The sequence below is a fragment of the Lupinus angustifolius genome, chromosome LG07 (genome assembly GCF_001865875.1).
Source record: "Lupinus angustifolius cultivar Tanjil chromosome LG07, LupAngTanjil_v1.0, whole genome shotgun sequence".
In the NCBI taxonomy this organism is placed as follows: Eukaryota; Viridiplantae; Streptophyta; class Magnoliopsida; order Fabales; family Fabaceae; genus Lupinus; species Lupinus angustifolius.
The window spans coordinates 1,203,000-1,219,961 of NC_032015.1; the positions used below are offsets into that span (position 1 = coordinate 1,203,000).

Here is a 16,962-nt window from a genome sequence, read left to right on the forward strand (position 1 = left end):
AATATAAGGTTTAACTAGGTTACTTTACTTATTTGTTATATATATCCGGGATAATGTCCCACAATAATATGTCACTCTATGTATTATAAAGTGTGATTGCCCAGAAAAATATTTCATAACTTAAAATTAAATATATATTTTTCAATCAACCACAAGTTATGATACATTGAGTAAAACACAATGTCGGACAGAACATTGGTCCTTATATATCGTTATTACATGGGCTCCTGTTCCGAAGTCCTCACATCAACTAATCTGGAAACATGTTTGTCTTTACAAAATTTCTCTTGCCTTCTTTTGACACCTACCTTAATAATTACAGTCATTCCAGATTTCCCTCTCTATATTACAAAAGAACTATAACAAAGTGCACACATATTTTAGTTAATTTTAAAGGCTAAGTATATGCTTTTATCTTATTTTCTTATTAGAAGTTCTATAAAATGATATAAAATTTAACTGTTGATCGAGGATTGAGTCACTTAAATATGTAGTTATAAGTTTCATCTTTATACTCACAAAAACAACATTTATGGGTCCCAAATAGGTGCATGATAGTACCATAAGATTAATCTCTTACCTATGTAGTCTATTGGTTGGGTTAACGAGTCACTTGCAAAAGAGTTTTCAGTAATTTTCAGTAGTTGCTGCTGCTTAACCTGTCAATCTTGTTTTTTTTTTCTTTCTGGGGACGTTTTGTTTATTTCTCTATTGAATATTTTCTGTATGCTTAAGATCCTGATTTGCATGATCACATCTTTATTTGGGATTTTTTCCTTTCCAAAGAAAAACCAATATGCACAGAATATCACTTACATTTATTGGATTTATTGCTAAAATAATAGAATTTAACCCAAAACTTTCGAGGATGGCCGGTAACCCAAGCAAAGGAAAAAGTCGGTTATATTGTTCATATGATTTTATTTTCTCTTATGAATAGGCTAATGATCTTGCTACGATACGGAGATTTAGATTTTGTTAGATTAAGAAAAATGATTGGCAAAAGAGGAAAGGGAAAGAAGTTAAGTGCAACCAATCATGAAAAAGTTTGTACACAAAAGAGATCGAAGAGGATTACCACGTAAAGAATTGCAAAAGGATGATTTTGATGAAGTTGTAAAAATAGATGGAAATGATAATAACAATATCAAGAACTGGGATTCTAGTAAAGATAGAGATGAAAAGTCCCAATGCAACTGAACGAAGAAGGAAAGAAAGTTCACAGGTTAAAGAGTTGTTTTTCTTCTTCAAAGGAGCCATAAATTTGGTTTAGAATCCATTGGCAAAGATACGAGGTTTTCAACATTATAGCTGCGGAAACCAACCGAAAAACGAGAATGTTTGAAGATTGTTGTGAATAAACAGTGTGTAGATGACAATGGTCCACACTTTTAATCGAAAGAGAGTTTGAATTACTTTAGCTATATAGAATAACCCGATAAGCAAATTAAACGATTTGCTTAAAATAAATAAAAATAATGGAAAATTCTTCCAATTTAAATATGATATCTCAAAATAATTTAACCGATCAAGCAAACTAAGTTCTAATCGGATAATTCTATGTACACACTCCTCATTCCTGCGCATCTGGTACATTTACTGAAATTAATTCTCCCATATGCTGCCTACAAATAAAATAAGTCTTTAGTTATTTATCTAACCTTTAACTTATAATTTATCATGTCAAATTAAGAGGAGGAACATTATCATCAATGTTGACTAAAGTATGGTTCTCTGTATTATTATAGTATTACATTATATATGCTGATTGTGCACCTACGCATGCATTCATCATACAGCGAGCCATGCAACATTATTAACTCACAAAATACACCTTTTTATTTAGAGCTTAAAATCTAAGCATCATTATTATAAAGTTTTTTTATCATTGATTTCTATTACTTTTGTTTAAAAGTTAATGATAATTGACATATGAATAATAGAAAACTTGTTGATAGTATAAAAACACTTACATTATTAATATAAATATATTAAATCATTTTATTTATTTATCACATGCGTTGTCTACTGGCTCTTGTCAAAGTCATTAAGAGATAACTAACTGATGTTGGTTTAAGTGATATATGTTTGACTTCTTAAGCAATGACTTAAGTTCGAGTCTTGTGGATGAAAAAATATCAGCTGGAAAAGTTAGTCCCACATATCTATGAATGTTCTCGATTAAGATAAGATTGTCTTTAATGCAAGGATATATGTTGGAAACAAAAAAAATCATTAACTGATAAATACCTTTTTATTTTTTCGAACAGATAATTGCCTATTTTGCTTTTAATATACACAAATACCCTATTTGAAGAAAGTCCATTATGCCCTGTACCAACATCAATGATCAAACCTGATAAATAAATAATTGATCATTGTTTATAGTTCCACTTGGCTATATATTTACATCACCAAATATAAATTGGTGAAGGAAGTTAGTTGGAGTGTTAATTTTAGCATAACATTTTAAATGGAATGACCAACGAGCGTTGGTTCAAGTGATAGATGTTTGATTCCCCTCGAATCTTGTGAATAAAAAAAATGTTCAGGAAAATTAGCCTCATCTGTGGAATATGTGGGAAACCAACAAAAATATAAGATGAAAGGCGGTTAGTGTATTATGACCAGAGGAATCACAATCGAAGTATACGTGTTGCTGAGTCTTGCTTAACTAAGGCTTAAACATTGGGAAATTTAGATAAGAACTGACTTGTTCAACTATGTGATGACTCTGTCCAAATGTATTAAATAGCATTTTTAATGTTATATTTGAGTCGAAAGGAACCATCAATCATTTTCAACACGCTTATTAAATACATAATACATGTTTAATTGAATATACCCAACAATAGAGTTAGTCAAAAATAGTAAACTTCCTTTATTTTTGGAAAATATTTCCACATTTCATTTTTACTTTCATTTAATATTAGAGAACTTTATAGTTAGTAGTCTTAAAATAAACTAGCTTTTAAATTATTCAAACTATTTAGAGATTATTGATTCATTCAATTGTTTTCTCGTTAATCAATATAACAATGAAGATAGAGATATTCAAAATGTTTAATAAGGACTATTTTGGAACAAAAATAAATGCTTCATTGATGTTGTAATACGAATCTTATAAAAATTATCACAGAATCTTTTAGATAATATCTACACTTCATACAATATTTATTATAAAATATTTCCAACAGAATTATAGATATCCATAAAAGTAGTTAATTTAAATATTGTTTTGATTTCTTTTAAGTAGCACTTCTTACCTGTTAGTTTTGGAACTAACAAAACTTTCAATTGTGGGTTTTGTTAAGAAGTTAAAATGGGTAAACGTTGATAGGAATCCGATTTTTATTTAGTATAATATTTATACATTATTAATATAAAAAATTATCAATTATATAAAATATTTTCTAGAAAAAACAATGATCATTAAATAAAATGTGAATAATACAATAATAATATATAAATATCTTATAAGTACATAATTTTTTGCCTCGATAAAACTAGACCTTTCCATTATAACATTAACTCTTTAATTATATAGAAAAAGATGCATATCAGTATATGTATTATTTTTATTAAACCACTATCATTTATATTTAAAAATTATTCATTCTTCAAAGAAATTTAGATGAATGATGTAATAACTGTGTATAAATATTTAACTTATTGCATAAATATTACACCTTTACAATCTTAAAGACTTAAACTTAATTATATCTCATTATTTAGGGATATTCTTTTATCCAAGAAAAAAGAGAGATAAAGAATTTTATAGGGACAAATAAAGAAAAATAATGTTTCAAAGGAATTATAAAATGTATTATTAAAAGCATCATCAAAATATTCTAAAATATATCCTATAATGAAATTTGGCGTAGCATTAATCAATCGAGTGAGTAATAATCCTAACGATATTTAATTTTTCAGACAGCAATGATATTTTGAGAAAGGAACCATCGGCAAGTAAAGTTTCATATACTCGTAAAATTTAATTACTAAAATAATTATTCTCTATATTTTTTTATCCTTTATAGTTTAAGATATTGAAAAATAATAATAAATTATTCATTTATTTGTTGTTTTATAGTATTTTTACTAAAATGTTCATATTGTTATCTTGGAAATTGTAAAAACTTGATACTTCAATTAATTAGTTTATTGTGTAAAAAATTGAAAGTATAATTATTTAATGTGGATATTTTTTTTACTAAGCAATGAAAAGGTAAAACTGTTAAAGTTCTCAAACACAAGAAAACCTAAAACTAAAAAAAGAAAGAATAGAGAGTACATTCAAGTTTAATTTTCTTTCTTTTTTAGATACTGGTAGTGCATTGGAGTACCCCTCTCCATCATAGAAAACAATTAGGTTTTTAATGTATTTTTAAGTGTAAAAATATAATATCAGTATAAGTTAAAAAAATAAAAGTATTATTATCTTTCGGTTTTTTTCTATATATTTCCACCTCACTATCCTCTTCCGTAATAGATAAAAATTTGAGTCATTGCATTTGACTTCTCTTTTAATCTCGAGTAAATAATCTTCCTAGAATGAAGGTAACCTAACCATTAAGGAGGGTAGTTTTAATTTTTTTTTTACATTGTGAAGATTGTGGAACATTTATTTTTTTCCTTTCAAACTTATCTTACCAAGTTCTAAGAGGATTATTAAATATATTTGTTGTTAGGACATAGCTAGTAATTTAGGGTTTCACTTAACACATATCGATCAAAGATAACGGTTGGACCAAAATCCCAATAAGAAAAACATCATGCTATTTGTCATGGGGAAATAGTAGCTACGAAATTGAATTCATATACATGGGATTGTGTCAAAGGTAGGACCAAATTCTTAATCAGAATGTTTGGATACATGGACCAAAAAGTTAAGAAGAATGCAACCAGACAACCATTATCCAAAATCATGGTCATGGTGTTTGGTAGGGGTTGAATAAGAGGACACGTCTGCTGTCTCATACTTTGTGTCACTCTATGTGTCATGTGTTTGTGATTGATCAAAAACATATATTTAAGTTAAAGTTTAATTATTAATTATTGTTTTGAACAATCACAAACGCATGACACATGAAGTGGCACAAAATATGGGACATTAAATATGCTCCAGTTCAATAATGGGTTTTGTCAAAACTTGTTTTCTCTTATATATGCATACGTGCCATTTTTATGTAATCAGTCAGATTCATCCTACATTCATTTGATTTTTCTTTTTGTACACTTCAAATGTTAGACTAGTAAACTACGTGCGGAGAACTAATATATCCCTTTTTGGGTTTAATAAGATATTATCTCACTCTACGAACAATGAATTAATATATTTTTTGGTATGAGACTGTCTCCTGTAACATATAAACATAAAAAATGATTGAAGTAAATATAATAATAATTAGTTAACGAAGTATTCCTTTTTATAATGTAAAAAAGTAAAAAATGGAAAGCGTGTCTTAGCTAGTAAACATGTATGATTATGTAGTTTATATTTTTATAATAAAAATAGAATAGGGAATAAAAGTGATTATGTGCACGCTAAATATCTACCAATACACCATCGTTCATATATCAAGGTTTATGGCAGAGAGGAAGCTTTCTTGTGGGTGCAAGTATTAGCATAATAATGGATTACATTAATTTCAACCTTTTTGTTGAAATTTCAATCTTTTTTAAAGAGATAGTTATGAGTTCGTCATTTCATGACTTTGATTGTATGGATAGCTTGCAACATAGGAAAAATAGATCTGGAGAAGAATAAAATATAAAATTTCATGTTCATAATAGTTAGATTTGTTCTCTATAGTTTGAGTGGATAGGATGAAGAAGGAAGGATTAGATAGATTCTAATTGAAATTATTTGGTTCAGAAACTTAGAGGAAGGAGTAGTAATATAAAATAATCCGCTTAAAATTCCTCCTTTGTTTTCTCTCTCTTTCCCACCAAACAATGGATATTAAACAAATCAAATGATTGAAAATAAACTTCCTTATTTTCCTGTATTCCATCCTTATTAAAATTCTTTATATTGGTTTTATAGTATTCTCTCCATCAATGAAAATCAATGAAGAGATAAGTAATTAAAAAAATATAATTTCAAGTGACATATTTACCCTTTTAATTATAATAAAATTATATATATCACTATAAAGTATAAAAACATGCTTTTGCCATATTTGTTCATTATAAAGTGTGCAATTCAATGTGACATTTGTTAACCATTAATGTTGAGGTAAGTGTCACAAAATAACACATAAAAGACAACATATAATGATATTTTTATTCTTTTATTTATTATGAAATCACATTTTGTCATTAAAAATATGAGTAAAAGTAATAACTTGAAATATTTGATACCAAAGCTCTCAAAATATGAAATAAATAAGGTGACTTTTGATTCACTTATATAAAAAATTACTAATGGCAAGGTGGTTTTAAGAGTATAAATGGTTCATAACAACTTTACAAATTGGGTTATCCCTAAAGGATAAGGGGTACACCTCTAACTTCACAAGGCAGATAGCAATCGCCGACTTATTTGATTTTTCAATTTAAAGAAGAAAATATTCAAGCCTACCTTTGGTTTTGTCTTTTGTGCCAAGTTTTGTACTATAAAAAGGACCACAATTGTAGAGAAACATGAAAACCAATAAACCAGAAAAAAAAAACATGACATTCAATGTTTATTTTGTTGTTGGCCTCATTTCTCTACTTAGTTCATCATTCATTGTTTTGACACAAGGTAATGCAATTACTCCACACGTACCTTTACTCAATCGGAACACTTTCCCTAATGGCTTCATCTTTGGTACAGCATCCTCTGCCTATCAGGTATATAATATATATAGCTCTTACAAAATAAGAATCACTTTCTCTATATGATATATATATATATATATATATATATATAACACCTTCTCTATGAATATTGTAGTACGAAGGTGCAGCAAGTGAAGGTGGTAGAGGACCAAGTATATGGGATACCTTCACTCATAAATATCCAGGTATATATCTATGACTATATGTCTCTATTATTGGTATATATGAAGCATATTTACCTTAGCTTATAGATTTGTTGAACCATGAATTGGCATGCAGAGAAGGTGAAGGATGGACAAAATGGAGATGTAGCTGTTGATTCATATCACCGCTACAAGGTATATACATATATATGTGGTTGATTCAAATACTGGTGAACTCTATGTAATTTTTGTATTCCTTTCACCCTTCAAAATTGGACTGAGATTGTTTATATTAATGATTGTGTTGACAAGGAAATTTTCAACTACTTCAAAGTTAATTAGTTTATTTCATTTTGTTTTTATGTACTTAAAGATAATGACGCATGATTTTATGTATATTAATTTTTTTTATCGGACAATTTGTTAGTATGTTAGTTGTTAATATGTTAGTATTTTGTTGTGGGTGAGACTCCACCCTCAACCTCCTACACCCTACCATCAAACCACAACTCCTGCACCCCATTTCTTACAACCGCCTTCTTCATCATCAGACCTCGTTATGACTCCGATTTTATGTATATTATTACAGGAAGATGTTGCCATCGTGAAGGATATGAATTTGGATGCTTACAGGTTCTCCATCTCTTGGTCTAGAATACTCCCAAGTACGTCATACATAGAAGAATTATCATTTTTTTCTTACTAAATTTTACTTGGTTCATTATTTCAAGTTTACCCATTTCTGTTAATTTGTATAAATTATATATCTGCAGAAGGAAAACTTAGTGGAGGTATAAATCAAGAAGGAATCGACTACTATAACAACCTCATCAATGAGCTAATTGCAAATGGTTTGAAGACAAATTTTATTTATTCATTTTATTGATCATAATGATAGTAAAATTAATTAACCACTAATCATAATATTGAAACAAATATGCAGGTTTGCAACCACTTGTGACCATTTTCCATTGGGATCTTCCACAAGCCTTAGAAGATGAATACGGTGGATTCTTAAGCCCACTCATTGTGTAAGTAATAACACAAATTATGAAGTTTCTGCTTGAAAATTTTGCTAAATATTTATACCAAAGTTTCTAAAACATGATGCTTTTTTTATTACAGAAAAGATTTCCAGGACTATGCAGAACTTTGCTTCAAGGAATTTGGAGATAGGGTAAAGCATTGGATAACATTGAATGAACCATGGAGTTTTAGCGAAAATGGATACGCAAAGGGGCATATGGCACCAGGTCGATGTTCTGCTTGGTTGAATCGTACTTGTGTTGGTGGTGATTCTGCAATAGAGCCATATTTGGTTACACATCATCAACTTCTAGCTCATGCAGCAGCAGTTCAAGTTTATAAGACCAAATATCAGGTTTAATATACAACAAGCACACATTTATTTATCCTTGTAAAATGATCAAATTATTTTCTGACAGTACCTTAAAATTTATCTCTAAGTGGACTATTTTATATATCAAATTTATATTATTTTTCATTGCTAAGGAACAATATGAGTATCTCTGTGTGTGTCTTCAAGGTTTTCCAAGTTTCAAAAACTAGTAGGACATTAAGTTATTGATTGTTTTTTGGGTAATATCTGGGTAGGGTATATATGGAGGCTCAAAGATTAAGACATGACAAAATGATTGACTATTAAATAATATTTTAATGCAGGAATCTCAAAATGGTTTAATAGGCATAACCTTGATTGTTACTTGGTCAGTGCCAACCTCAGATAACAAATTCGATCAAAAAGCTGCTGAACGAGCTATTGACTTTATGTATGGATGGTAAGTGCTTCATCCTAAATAATTATGCATGCTAAAAAGTCTTCATTTTTATCTTACAACATTTAATATATATGTAGGTTTATGGATCCTCTAACAAATGGAGAATATCCACAAAGCATGCGATCCTTGGTTAGATCAAGGTTACCAAAGTTCACTAAAGCACAATCTAAGCAACTCATTGGTTCATATGATTTTATTGGCCTAAATTATTACTCTGCTGGTTATGTCACTGATGCCCCTCTATTAAGCAATGCAAGACCCACCTACCAAACTGATTCTCTCGTTGAAATGTCATGTAAAGCATATTTTAAGTTTACTATCTAATAATACTTTGTTATATGATAATATAAATTTCATATATTTTGAGTTTGATATTTGACTCATAATTTTTATTATTTTGTTGCAGTCATGCGTGATGGAAAACCCATTGGTGTAAATGTATGTGTAGCACACTGAAATCATGCATATATAACTGTTTCACAATTTCAGCATTTTTTTTATTATAATAATTGAACCTGCTTTTATAATTATGCAGGTTGCTTCAAACTGGTTGTATGTTTATCCAAGAGGACTCAGAGATCTTTTATTATACACCAAAGAAAAGTATAATAATCCTTTAATTTATATTACAGAAAATGGTAAGTATACCTACATATCATTACTTTTTCCTTTAAATATATATGATAATGCTCAATTTTCTCATATCTCAATATATATATAGGTATAAATGAATATGATGATCCACAACTATCATTGGAGGAATCTCTTATGGATATTTATAGAGTTGACTACTATTACCGTCATCTTTATTATCTTAAATCTGCAATTGAGTAAGTAACATTTTATATAAAGACCCTCTTTATTTTCTTGTATTTTTGCATAGAAGATAACACTTAATTTGTTCTCTTCCAATGTAAAAACATGCAGGGCTGGTGTAAATGTAAAAGCATATTTTGCATGGTCTTTGTTAGACAATTTCGAATGGCATTCGGGCTATACAGTGAGATTTGGAATGAATTTCATAGATTACAAAAATGGTTTGAAAAGATATCCAAAGATCTCTGCACTATGGTTCAAGGAGTTTCTCACACCAGAAGCTAGAGATTATGGTGTTGCCATTGAATAGTGCAACAAATTATTGTACATTTATACTTGTGAATATATAATTCATTTTTTATAGGGAGTGCTAACTATTGCGTGGCTCTCAAGGAATCCAAGGGGGTATTAATATTGTTTGATTAATTTATTGTATTTATTAGAATAAATAACAACAGTGAAAGATGAAGTAATATTTTTTAATATATGACCTATGAATATTCATATTTGTTTCATTTCAATGTGTCATGTGACTTTCTCTTACTTCTTGCTGAAAGGGGATGAAAATTACTATCTCATTTTGTTTCTCACCACATTTTTGGAGAATATATAGCAATCTTTAATGTAAAAGGACTTTTACATAAAGGTTTTGTTAAAGATATCTTAATCCTACAAGAGTTGAGAATATTATTACTCAAAACCAAAGGTGATGTTGTCTTATACGTGGAAGTTCTTTTTTTTTTACTATCAAATGTATTTTTTCACATTTTTTGTTAAGGAATTAATTCCTTTTAAATCTATGATTGTCTAGAAATCGAAACTTCAACCTTAAGGAGTCAGTAATACCTTATACACTAGACCAATATCTTATTCAGATACTATTTGTGAATTAATGTGGTAAATTTATCATGTCAATTAATAGTTTTATATAGAATTCTGTCTAAGCAATGATTTTTTATGGTATAAAATCTATTTTACATACTTTTAAAAAAATAAGGCTTTTAATAATCGCCGGGGCACTACACAATAGTCATATCTGCTTTGAAATTACCAAATAGGGCAAAAGTGATAAAAAAGGATTACTAAGAACTAAAGCAAAATTGAAGTTTTTTCAACTTATTCAACGTTTTTAGTTGACTTCACCAATAATATTTGAAAATTGCTTAACGGGATAAGCATGAAGTTGTCATTTTCTTATCATCTGATTGCTTTAAAAGTTTGCAAAGAAATTGGTGATATGAATAGATTTAAAAATTCGCACCTTAATGTTTGGGCAATCAAAATGGGTCGAATCTGATAAGCCTTTTAATTAAATATAGCTTGGCAAAGAGTATGAATTGGATTAGAATAGGAGCATTAAGAATAACTTAATTTTACTTGACGTGCCAAGGTTTTAATTATTATTATTATTTTTGGGAAGTGCATAAAAAACATTAATCTTATCTTTCACAAGTAATCACATGATGTCAAATAATTATTAATGACTAACGAATAAATTGTGGTCATGAGTCTCACAACTGTGTAAGTTAGTTGGCATCAACTATATTTCTACCATACCCATTTACTTCGTTATTCTGCTCATAATTTGAGTCACATATGTATTGATTGAATCATGTTTAAGTTTAGGTTAAAAAATTACATTCGATCAATTTTCAGATATGACTCGTCTTTTGGTTACTTATCTTTTATTTGTACATATCCATTTAAATTGTGTATAATAATGATACATTTATACTCAAAGTGGATAATACAAATTGTTTGAACAATTATATAGTAATATAATTTTGTATTTATCAATTATTTTTGCTAATTCTTTAGGATATTATTGTGCAAATGATTTATTATCATTGTATATTTCATCCATTATTCAATCTTTTCCTAAATACATATATATGGTTAACATAATATTATTTCATTTGTAAAATTTCATAATAATATGTAACTCAAAAACTAATTCAATAAACATGTAGGATCAAATTAGACTTCAAATATCAAATTTCAAAAGTAACTCAAGAAACACTTGAGTCCCCGATAAAATACAAAACTTATTAAGCCTATCATAATATAAGCCATTCTAACCTCTAATTTTACATAGGAGAGTTTTTTTTAGCTTTCCACTCCAACCTGAAATCTTGCTTAAAAAAAATCAAATATGTACTACTTAAACCAACACTTATTGATCATTAGAGAGTTGATTCAATGCTTATAATTGTGAGTTACACTATTATTTTGTAAGGTTAAGTTATTGTCACGTTATTTTATAGTTTGAAGGACAAACAAATGATATGATGTGCTATATATTGAACCGTACTCAATATATAGTGGCCTTTTTCTCTCTCTATTTTATTACATACTCATCATTAATAATTTACTAATACTTTCAAATTAAACGATTAATTTATTAATATTTTAAATTTAAACGATTAATACTTTAAAATAAAATGAGTTTAATCTAATCAATAATAAAGATAAATTATCACTATTAAAATTAAATCATAAAATAATTTATCAAAATAGTTTTTATTTTGGTTGGTGAATAGTAAATACAATATACCAATCACACTAAAATGGTTAGACATTAATTATAACGTTGAATAAGAAAAGAGAATAAAATATATATGAGAAGATAAATTATCTTTTACAACTACTAAAATTATAAAATATGTTATATTTAATTGTTTTTTGTAAAATATTTTTAAATTTAAATAAAAACAATACATATATCATACCTCATAATACTTTATTCTCACAAAATAAATAAAAATATATTAGAATTCTATAAATACTCGTGTTTGTGATGTCGTTACTTGTAGTGAGAGAATAATAGAAATATAGAATGATGATTACTGATAGAGATACATTCTTCCTGAATTATGATCCTAATTAGGTAATTGTTAGAACCAATTTATGCACAATTTGTGATTTTGTGGGGCCATACTTTTTATTCTCCATTTATATCACTTTACTATTTCTCATCATTTATATACAGACACTGTTCTTGTTCTTGCAAATGAAAACGATAAAGTGATAACTGATAAGGTAATGGCGTTACATGATTTGAACGTGCTTATGGTGCTTGCAACTTTGGTTCTAATTCTTATTTCTTCGCCAATTAGCATTGAGTCTGTTTCACCAATTCTTGATGTTTCGTACTTGAATCGGACCAGTTTCCCTCCTGGCTTCATTTTTGGTGCAGCTTCATCAGCATATCAGGTATTATTCTTTTTCAATCAATCATCATTGCTTTAATCTATTCTAGGAATTTATGTATTTTTTGTTTAATTTGTAGTATGAAGGTGCAGCAAGAGAAGGTGGCAGAGGACCAAGTATATGGGATACTTTCACTCATAAATATCCACGTATATCTATCTTCTTCTCTGCCACTACTTCTTTTTCTTTTTTCAAATTTATTAAATCATAGATAACAGGACTTAATAGTCAAACCTAAAAGACTAGTGTATTAGATGAGAGAAGTAATACATTGAGTTTGTTATTCTACTAAATGTGTGATTCCTAACAATAAACTGTTGTAACTATATCATCTATCAACCATTCATGTTTTATCATCATTAACTTTGCAACAAAAAAAAGTAATACAAATGAATGATATATCTGTATAAAACTACAATTTTTTACACGATTGTGTGAGAATGCTACTAGAATAACATTTGGGATATAAAAACTGCATATACTAGTGTCATAATTGTGGTTACAGGGTGCTAAGTTAAAAACCACGGTATCCTGTAAATGTTATATAGTCTGCTTGGCCTAGAATATATTGGCCCGAAAATATAGTCCTATAATTTCCATTCTGTTTTTTTGCAACTTGCTACTTTTATTTAGTGATATAATTGGAAAAGACTCTTTTAGACTGAGCTTTTCTAAGGGAATATTCATTTTTAATTTGATAAAGTGCATTGTGATTTAAATTTATTAGATAATCTGACGATATTTGCTTACTTCAGAGAAAAATTTACTTTTGATGACTTTTTTTCTGGTTAATGTAGTGGTGGAATCATGTTCAAGGGTCACTTTGAGTTCAGCAGAAAATTAAAGCATACATAATTTGCAAACCATAGTTTGTTTTAATGCAAAATAACCCAAAATCCAAAATAATGTTCAACAACAAGTCCACAATCCAACATTGATTTCCTAAACATATTAATTGGTCACACCTCACTCCTCAGTGTTCAATAACAAGCCTGTTACTTTTGAATTGCTCCAGCCTTTTAGAATTTTGAATTACCCCTGTTGCACTAAGCCAGATACTTGTGTATTTCTACTTATATATCAATGAAATGACATGCAGAAAAAATAAAAGATAGAAGCAATGGAGATGTAGCTGATGACTCATATCATAGGTATAAGGTAAGGTCCAAATTGTAGTACTACATTGGTAATATATATATATATACACTTATATAAGAAATGTGTAAAGTTATGATGGATTAGTCTGCATATTTTAGGAAGATATTGGAATCATGAAGGATATGAATTTTGATGCTTATAGGTTTTCCATTTCTTGGTCCAGAGTCCTACCAGGTAAGTCAAACTATGTTGATATTACACCTATTATATTTTTTCTTCTCTTTCTTTGGTGTTTCACAGTAACCATTTTCAATTTCTTATAAACTATTTGCAGAAGGAAAGCTTAGTGGAGGTGTAAACAAAGAAGGAATAAACTATTATAACAACCTTATTGACGAGCTAATGGCTAATGGTCATAATTCATTGTTTACTCACTTAACCTGCTACCACATCATATTCATGCTATTGTTAATTATAAATAAGCATATACTGCAGGTCTGCAACCATATGTGACTATTTTTCATTGGGACGTTCCCCAAGCCTTGGAGGACGAGTATGGTGGTTTTTTCAGCCTTCGTATAGTGTGAGTGACACAAATTTCAACCTAACTATGTATGTTGAGTAAGTCAATTAATGTAATTAACTGATAAACCTGCATATTTCATATGAGCGTGCAGAGATGATTTTAAGGACTACGCTGAACTTTGCTTCAAGGAATTTGGTGATAGGGTGAGACATTGGATTACTTTGAATGAACCAAGAAGTGTGAGCAAGAATGGCTATGCAACTGGCAGGTTTGCACCCGGTCGGTGTTCTGAATGGCTGAAACTGAATTGCACAAGCGGTGATTCAGGGACGGAGCCATATTTGACTTCACACTACCAACTTCTGGCTCATGCTGCTGCTGCCAATTTGTATAAGACCAAGTATCAGGTCCTCTTCATTCTTGAACTTTTTATATCTTCAAATACTTTTAAATCTCAGCAGTGAATCTTTATATCCTGAAGTCCAATTGATTTAATACTTGAACATTACTGATAGAAGTTCCAAAGAGTACAAAGGTCATGCTTAATTTCTTTTTGGTGGAACGACATGCTCTATTATTTGTTTGTGGACATTGAACTCTGTTATTAATTAAATAACCAAAATGCTCGAAAATGTACATGCAGGCATCTCAAAAGGGTTTAATAGGCATTACCTTAAATTCTGACTGGTACATACCCGTTTCTGAAGAGAAAGCAGATCATGATGCTGCACGGCGCGCCGTTGACTTCATGTTTGGATGGTAAGTTTAGATGTACTTAACAATTCAAAGCTCAAAGGTAAGCCATAATATGAATTTAATTGACTCCACATAACTTTAAAAGAGACACTTAACTTAAGTATAACCTTCTGAGTTCAAATGAGTGATGAGTTGTGCCAAATATTAGAATTCATAAAAGAGTATTTCTTGTTAATCACATTCATATTTTGCATTTTGGTTTAGGTATATGAAGCCACTCACGAAAGGTAAGTATCCAAAAAGTATGCGATCCATGGTGGGAAACCGGCTACCGAAGTTCTCTAGAAAAGAAGTCAAGCAACTTAAGGGGTCGTTTGATTTTCTGGGTCTAAACTACTACTCATCGTTTTATGCTGCCTATGCACCTCATCTACGTGGTGCCAGACCAACCTTACAAACTGATGCTCTTGTTAATGTTACAAGTAAACAAAGCCTTATAGCATATTATGACATCTTAATTATCAGTTATTTATATGCTTGCGCACTAGTTGTTTCAGTTCTTATGTACATACATGATTATTTTTCAATTTTTTTCAACGATAGATCAGCATGACGGCAAGCCCCTTGGTCCAATGGTATGTGTTGCACCATTTCTTTTGCAGCTATGTTATGTTTAATAAATACTTTCCATTTATAACAAAGTTCTTTTTTATATTACTGGATTTGACGCAGGCTGCTTCAACCTGGTTATGTATTTATCCAAAAGGATTTCTGGAGCTATTGCTCTTCATCAAGAAGGAGTACAACAACCCTGTAATTTATATTACTGAAAATGGTAATACATCAATTATATTTCTTTTTCCTCTGATAATAATTATATGAGTCACGGTGTAATGATAAGGTTTTGTTTTCCTTGCGAACTAGATGTCATAGGTTCAAATCTTAGAAACAGTCTACACATATATCTACATTCCTTAGACTCCGCTAGATGAGAGCCTTATGCCGCCCTTTTCTTAAATATTATGAGCATACTTTTTAGTTAATTTAAATGTTAGCCAAACTAATGAAAATCTTGCAAAAATAATTAATAGGTTATGATGAGTACAATGATCCAACACTATCACTTGAAGAAGCCCTTATAGATACTTATAGAGTTGATTACTTTTATCGTCATCTTTATTATCTTCAAATTGCGATCAGGTTAGTAATGCATTACCAAAGAACCTATCTCAATTTATTCATTTCATATTATATATCCTACACAGTTTAATTTGCATGTTGTCCCATTTTCTTTCTATATAAGGTATGGTGTGAATGTAAAGGGATATTTTGCATGGTCATTGTTGGATAACATGGAATGGGATTCTGGGTATACTGTGCGATTTGGACTCATCTTTGTGGACTTTAAAGATGGGTTGAAGAGATACCTGAAACTATCGGCTCATTGGTTCAAGAATTTTCTCAACAAGTCTTAGTTAGAGAAAAATTCTGATATGAAATTTATTGATTCATATCTCTAAGTAACAGAAGATTATATTAGATCCCTTGTTTTGAATTCAATAAGGAACTTTTAGTGTGCGCTTCTTTCCCCTTGAAATCAACTAATCAATTATATCAGTTCAATCAACTACTATCTACAATGTCTCTTTCTCTGTTTACTTATTTTGGTCCATACATTTTGTCTCTTCAAACATATTATTTGTACATCTACTTTCTTTAACCAACTTTAGATGAGCCAACTAAAGAAAATAGACTTTTTTATTATTTATTATTGAAAAAATAATTGCGATAGGTGCATGTCACTCATGAAGGTTGAAGCAAAAAATGGCATTTCTATGTAGAAAGT

The 16,962-nt window shown here is 29.4% G+C and overlaps 2 protein-coding genes across 3 annotated transcripts; both read left to right on the forward strand.

Annotated features, from left to right (window-relative positions):
- On the forward strand, positions 6,638-10,101 carry LOC109351546 (cyanogenic beta-glucosidase-like). Its single transcript, XM_019593022.1, has 13 exons — positions 6,638-6,840; positions 6,944-7,013; positions 7,108-7,166; positions 7,561-7,636; positions 7,745-7,822; positions 7,915-8,002; positions 8,097-8,352; positions 8,655-8,770; positions 8,848-9,065; positions 9,177-9,208; positions 9,306-9,408; positions 9,492-9,600; positions 9,698-10,101. Exons 1-13 carry the CDS (start codon positions 6,649-6,651, stop codon positions 9,894-9,896), a joined length of 1,596 nt encoding a protein of 531 aa, XP_019448567.1. The 5' UTR covers positions 6,638-6,648; the 3' UTR covers positions 9,897-10,101.
- LOC109351547 (cyanogenic beta-glucosidase-like) lies at positions 12,572-16,881 on the forward strand. Of its 2 annotated transcripts, none has more exons than XM_019593023.1 (13): positions 12,572-12,799; positions 12,876-12,945; positions 13,896-13,954; positions 14,053-14,128; positions 14,229-14,306; positions 14,390-14,477; positions 14,572-14,827; positions 15,064-15,179; positions 15,381-15,598; positions 15,720-15,751; positions 15,849-15,951; positions 16,208-16,316; positions 16,420-16,881. In XM_019593023.1, the coding sequence occupies exons 1-13, from the start codon at positions 12,629-12,631 to the stop codon at positions 16,589-16,591; spliced, it is 1,548 nt and encodes a 515-aa protein (XP_019448568.1). In that variant the 5' UTR covers positions 12,572-12,628; the 3' UTR covers positions 16,592-16,881. The 2 variants fall into 2 exon arrangements, with proteins under 2 accessions (XP_019448568.1, XP_019448570.1); XM_019593025.1 differs by having other exon boundaries at positions 12,876-12,897.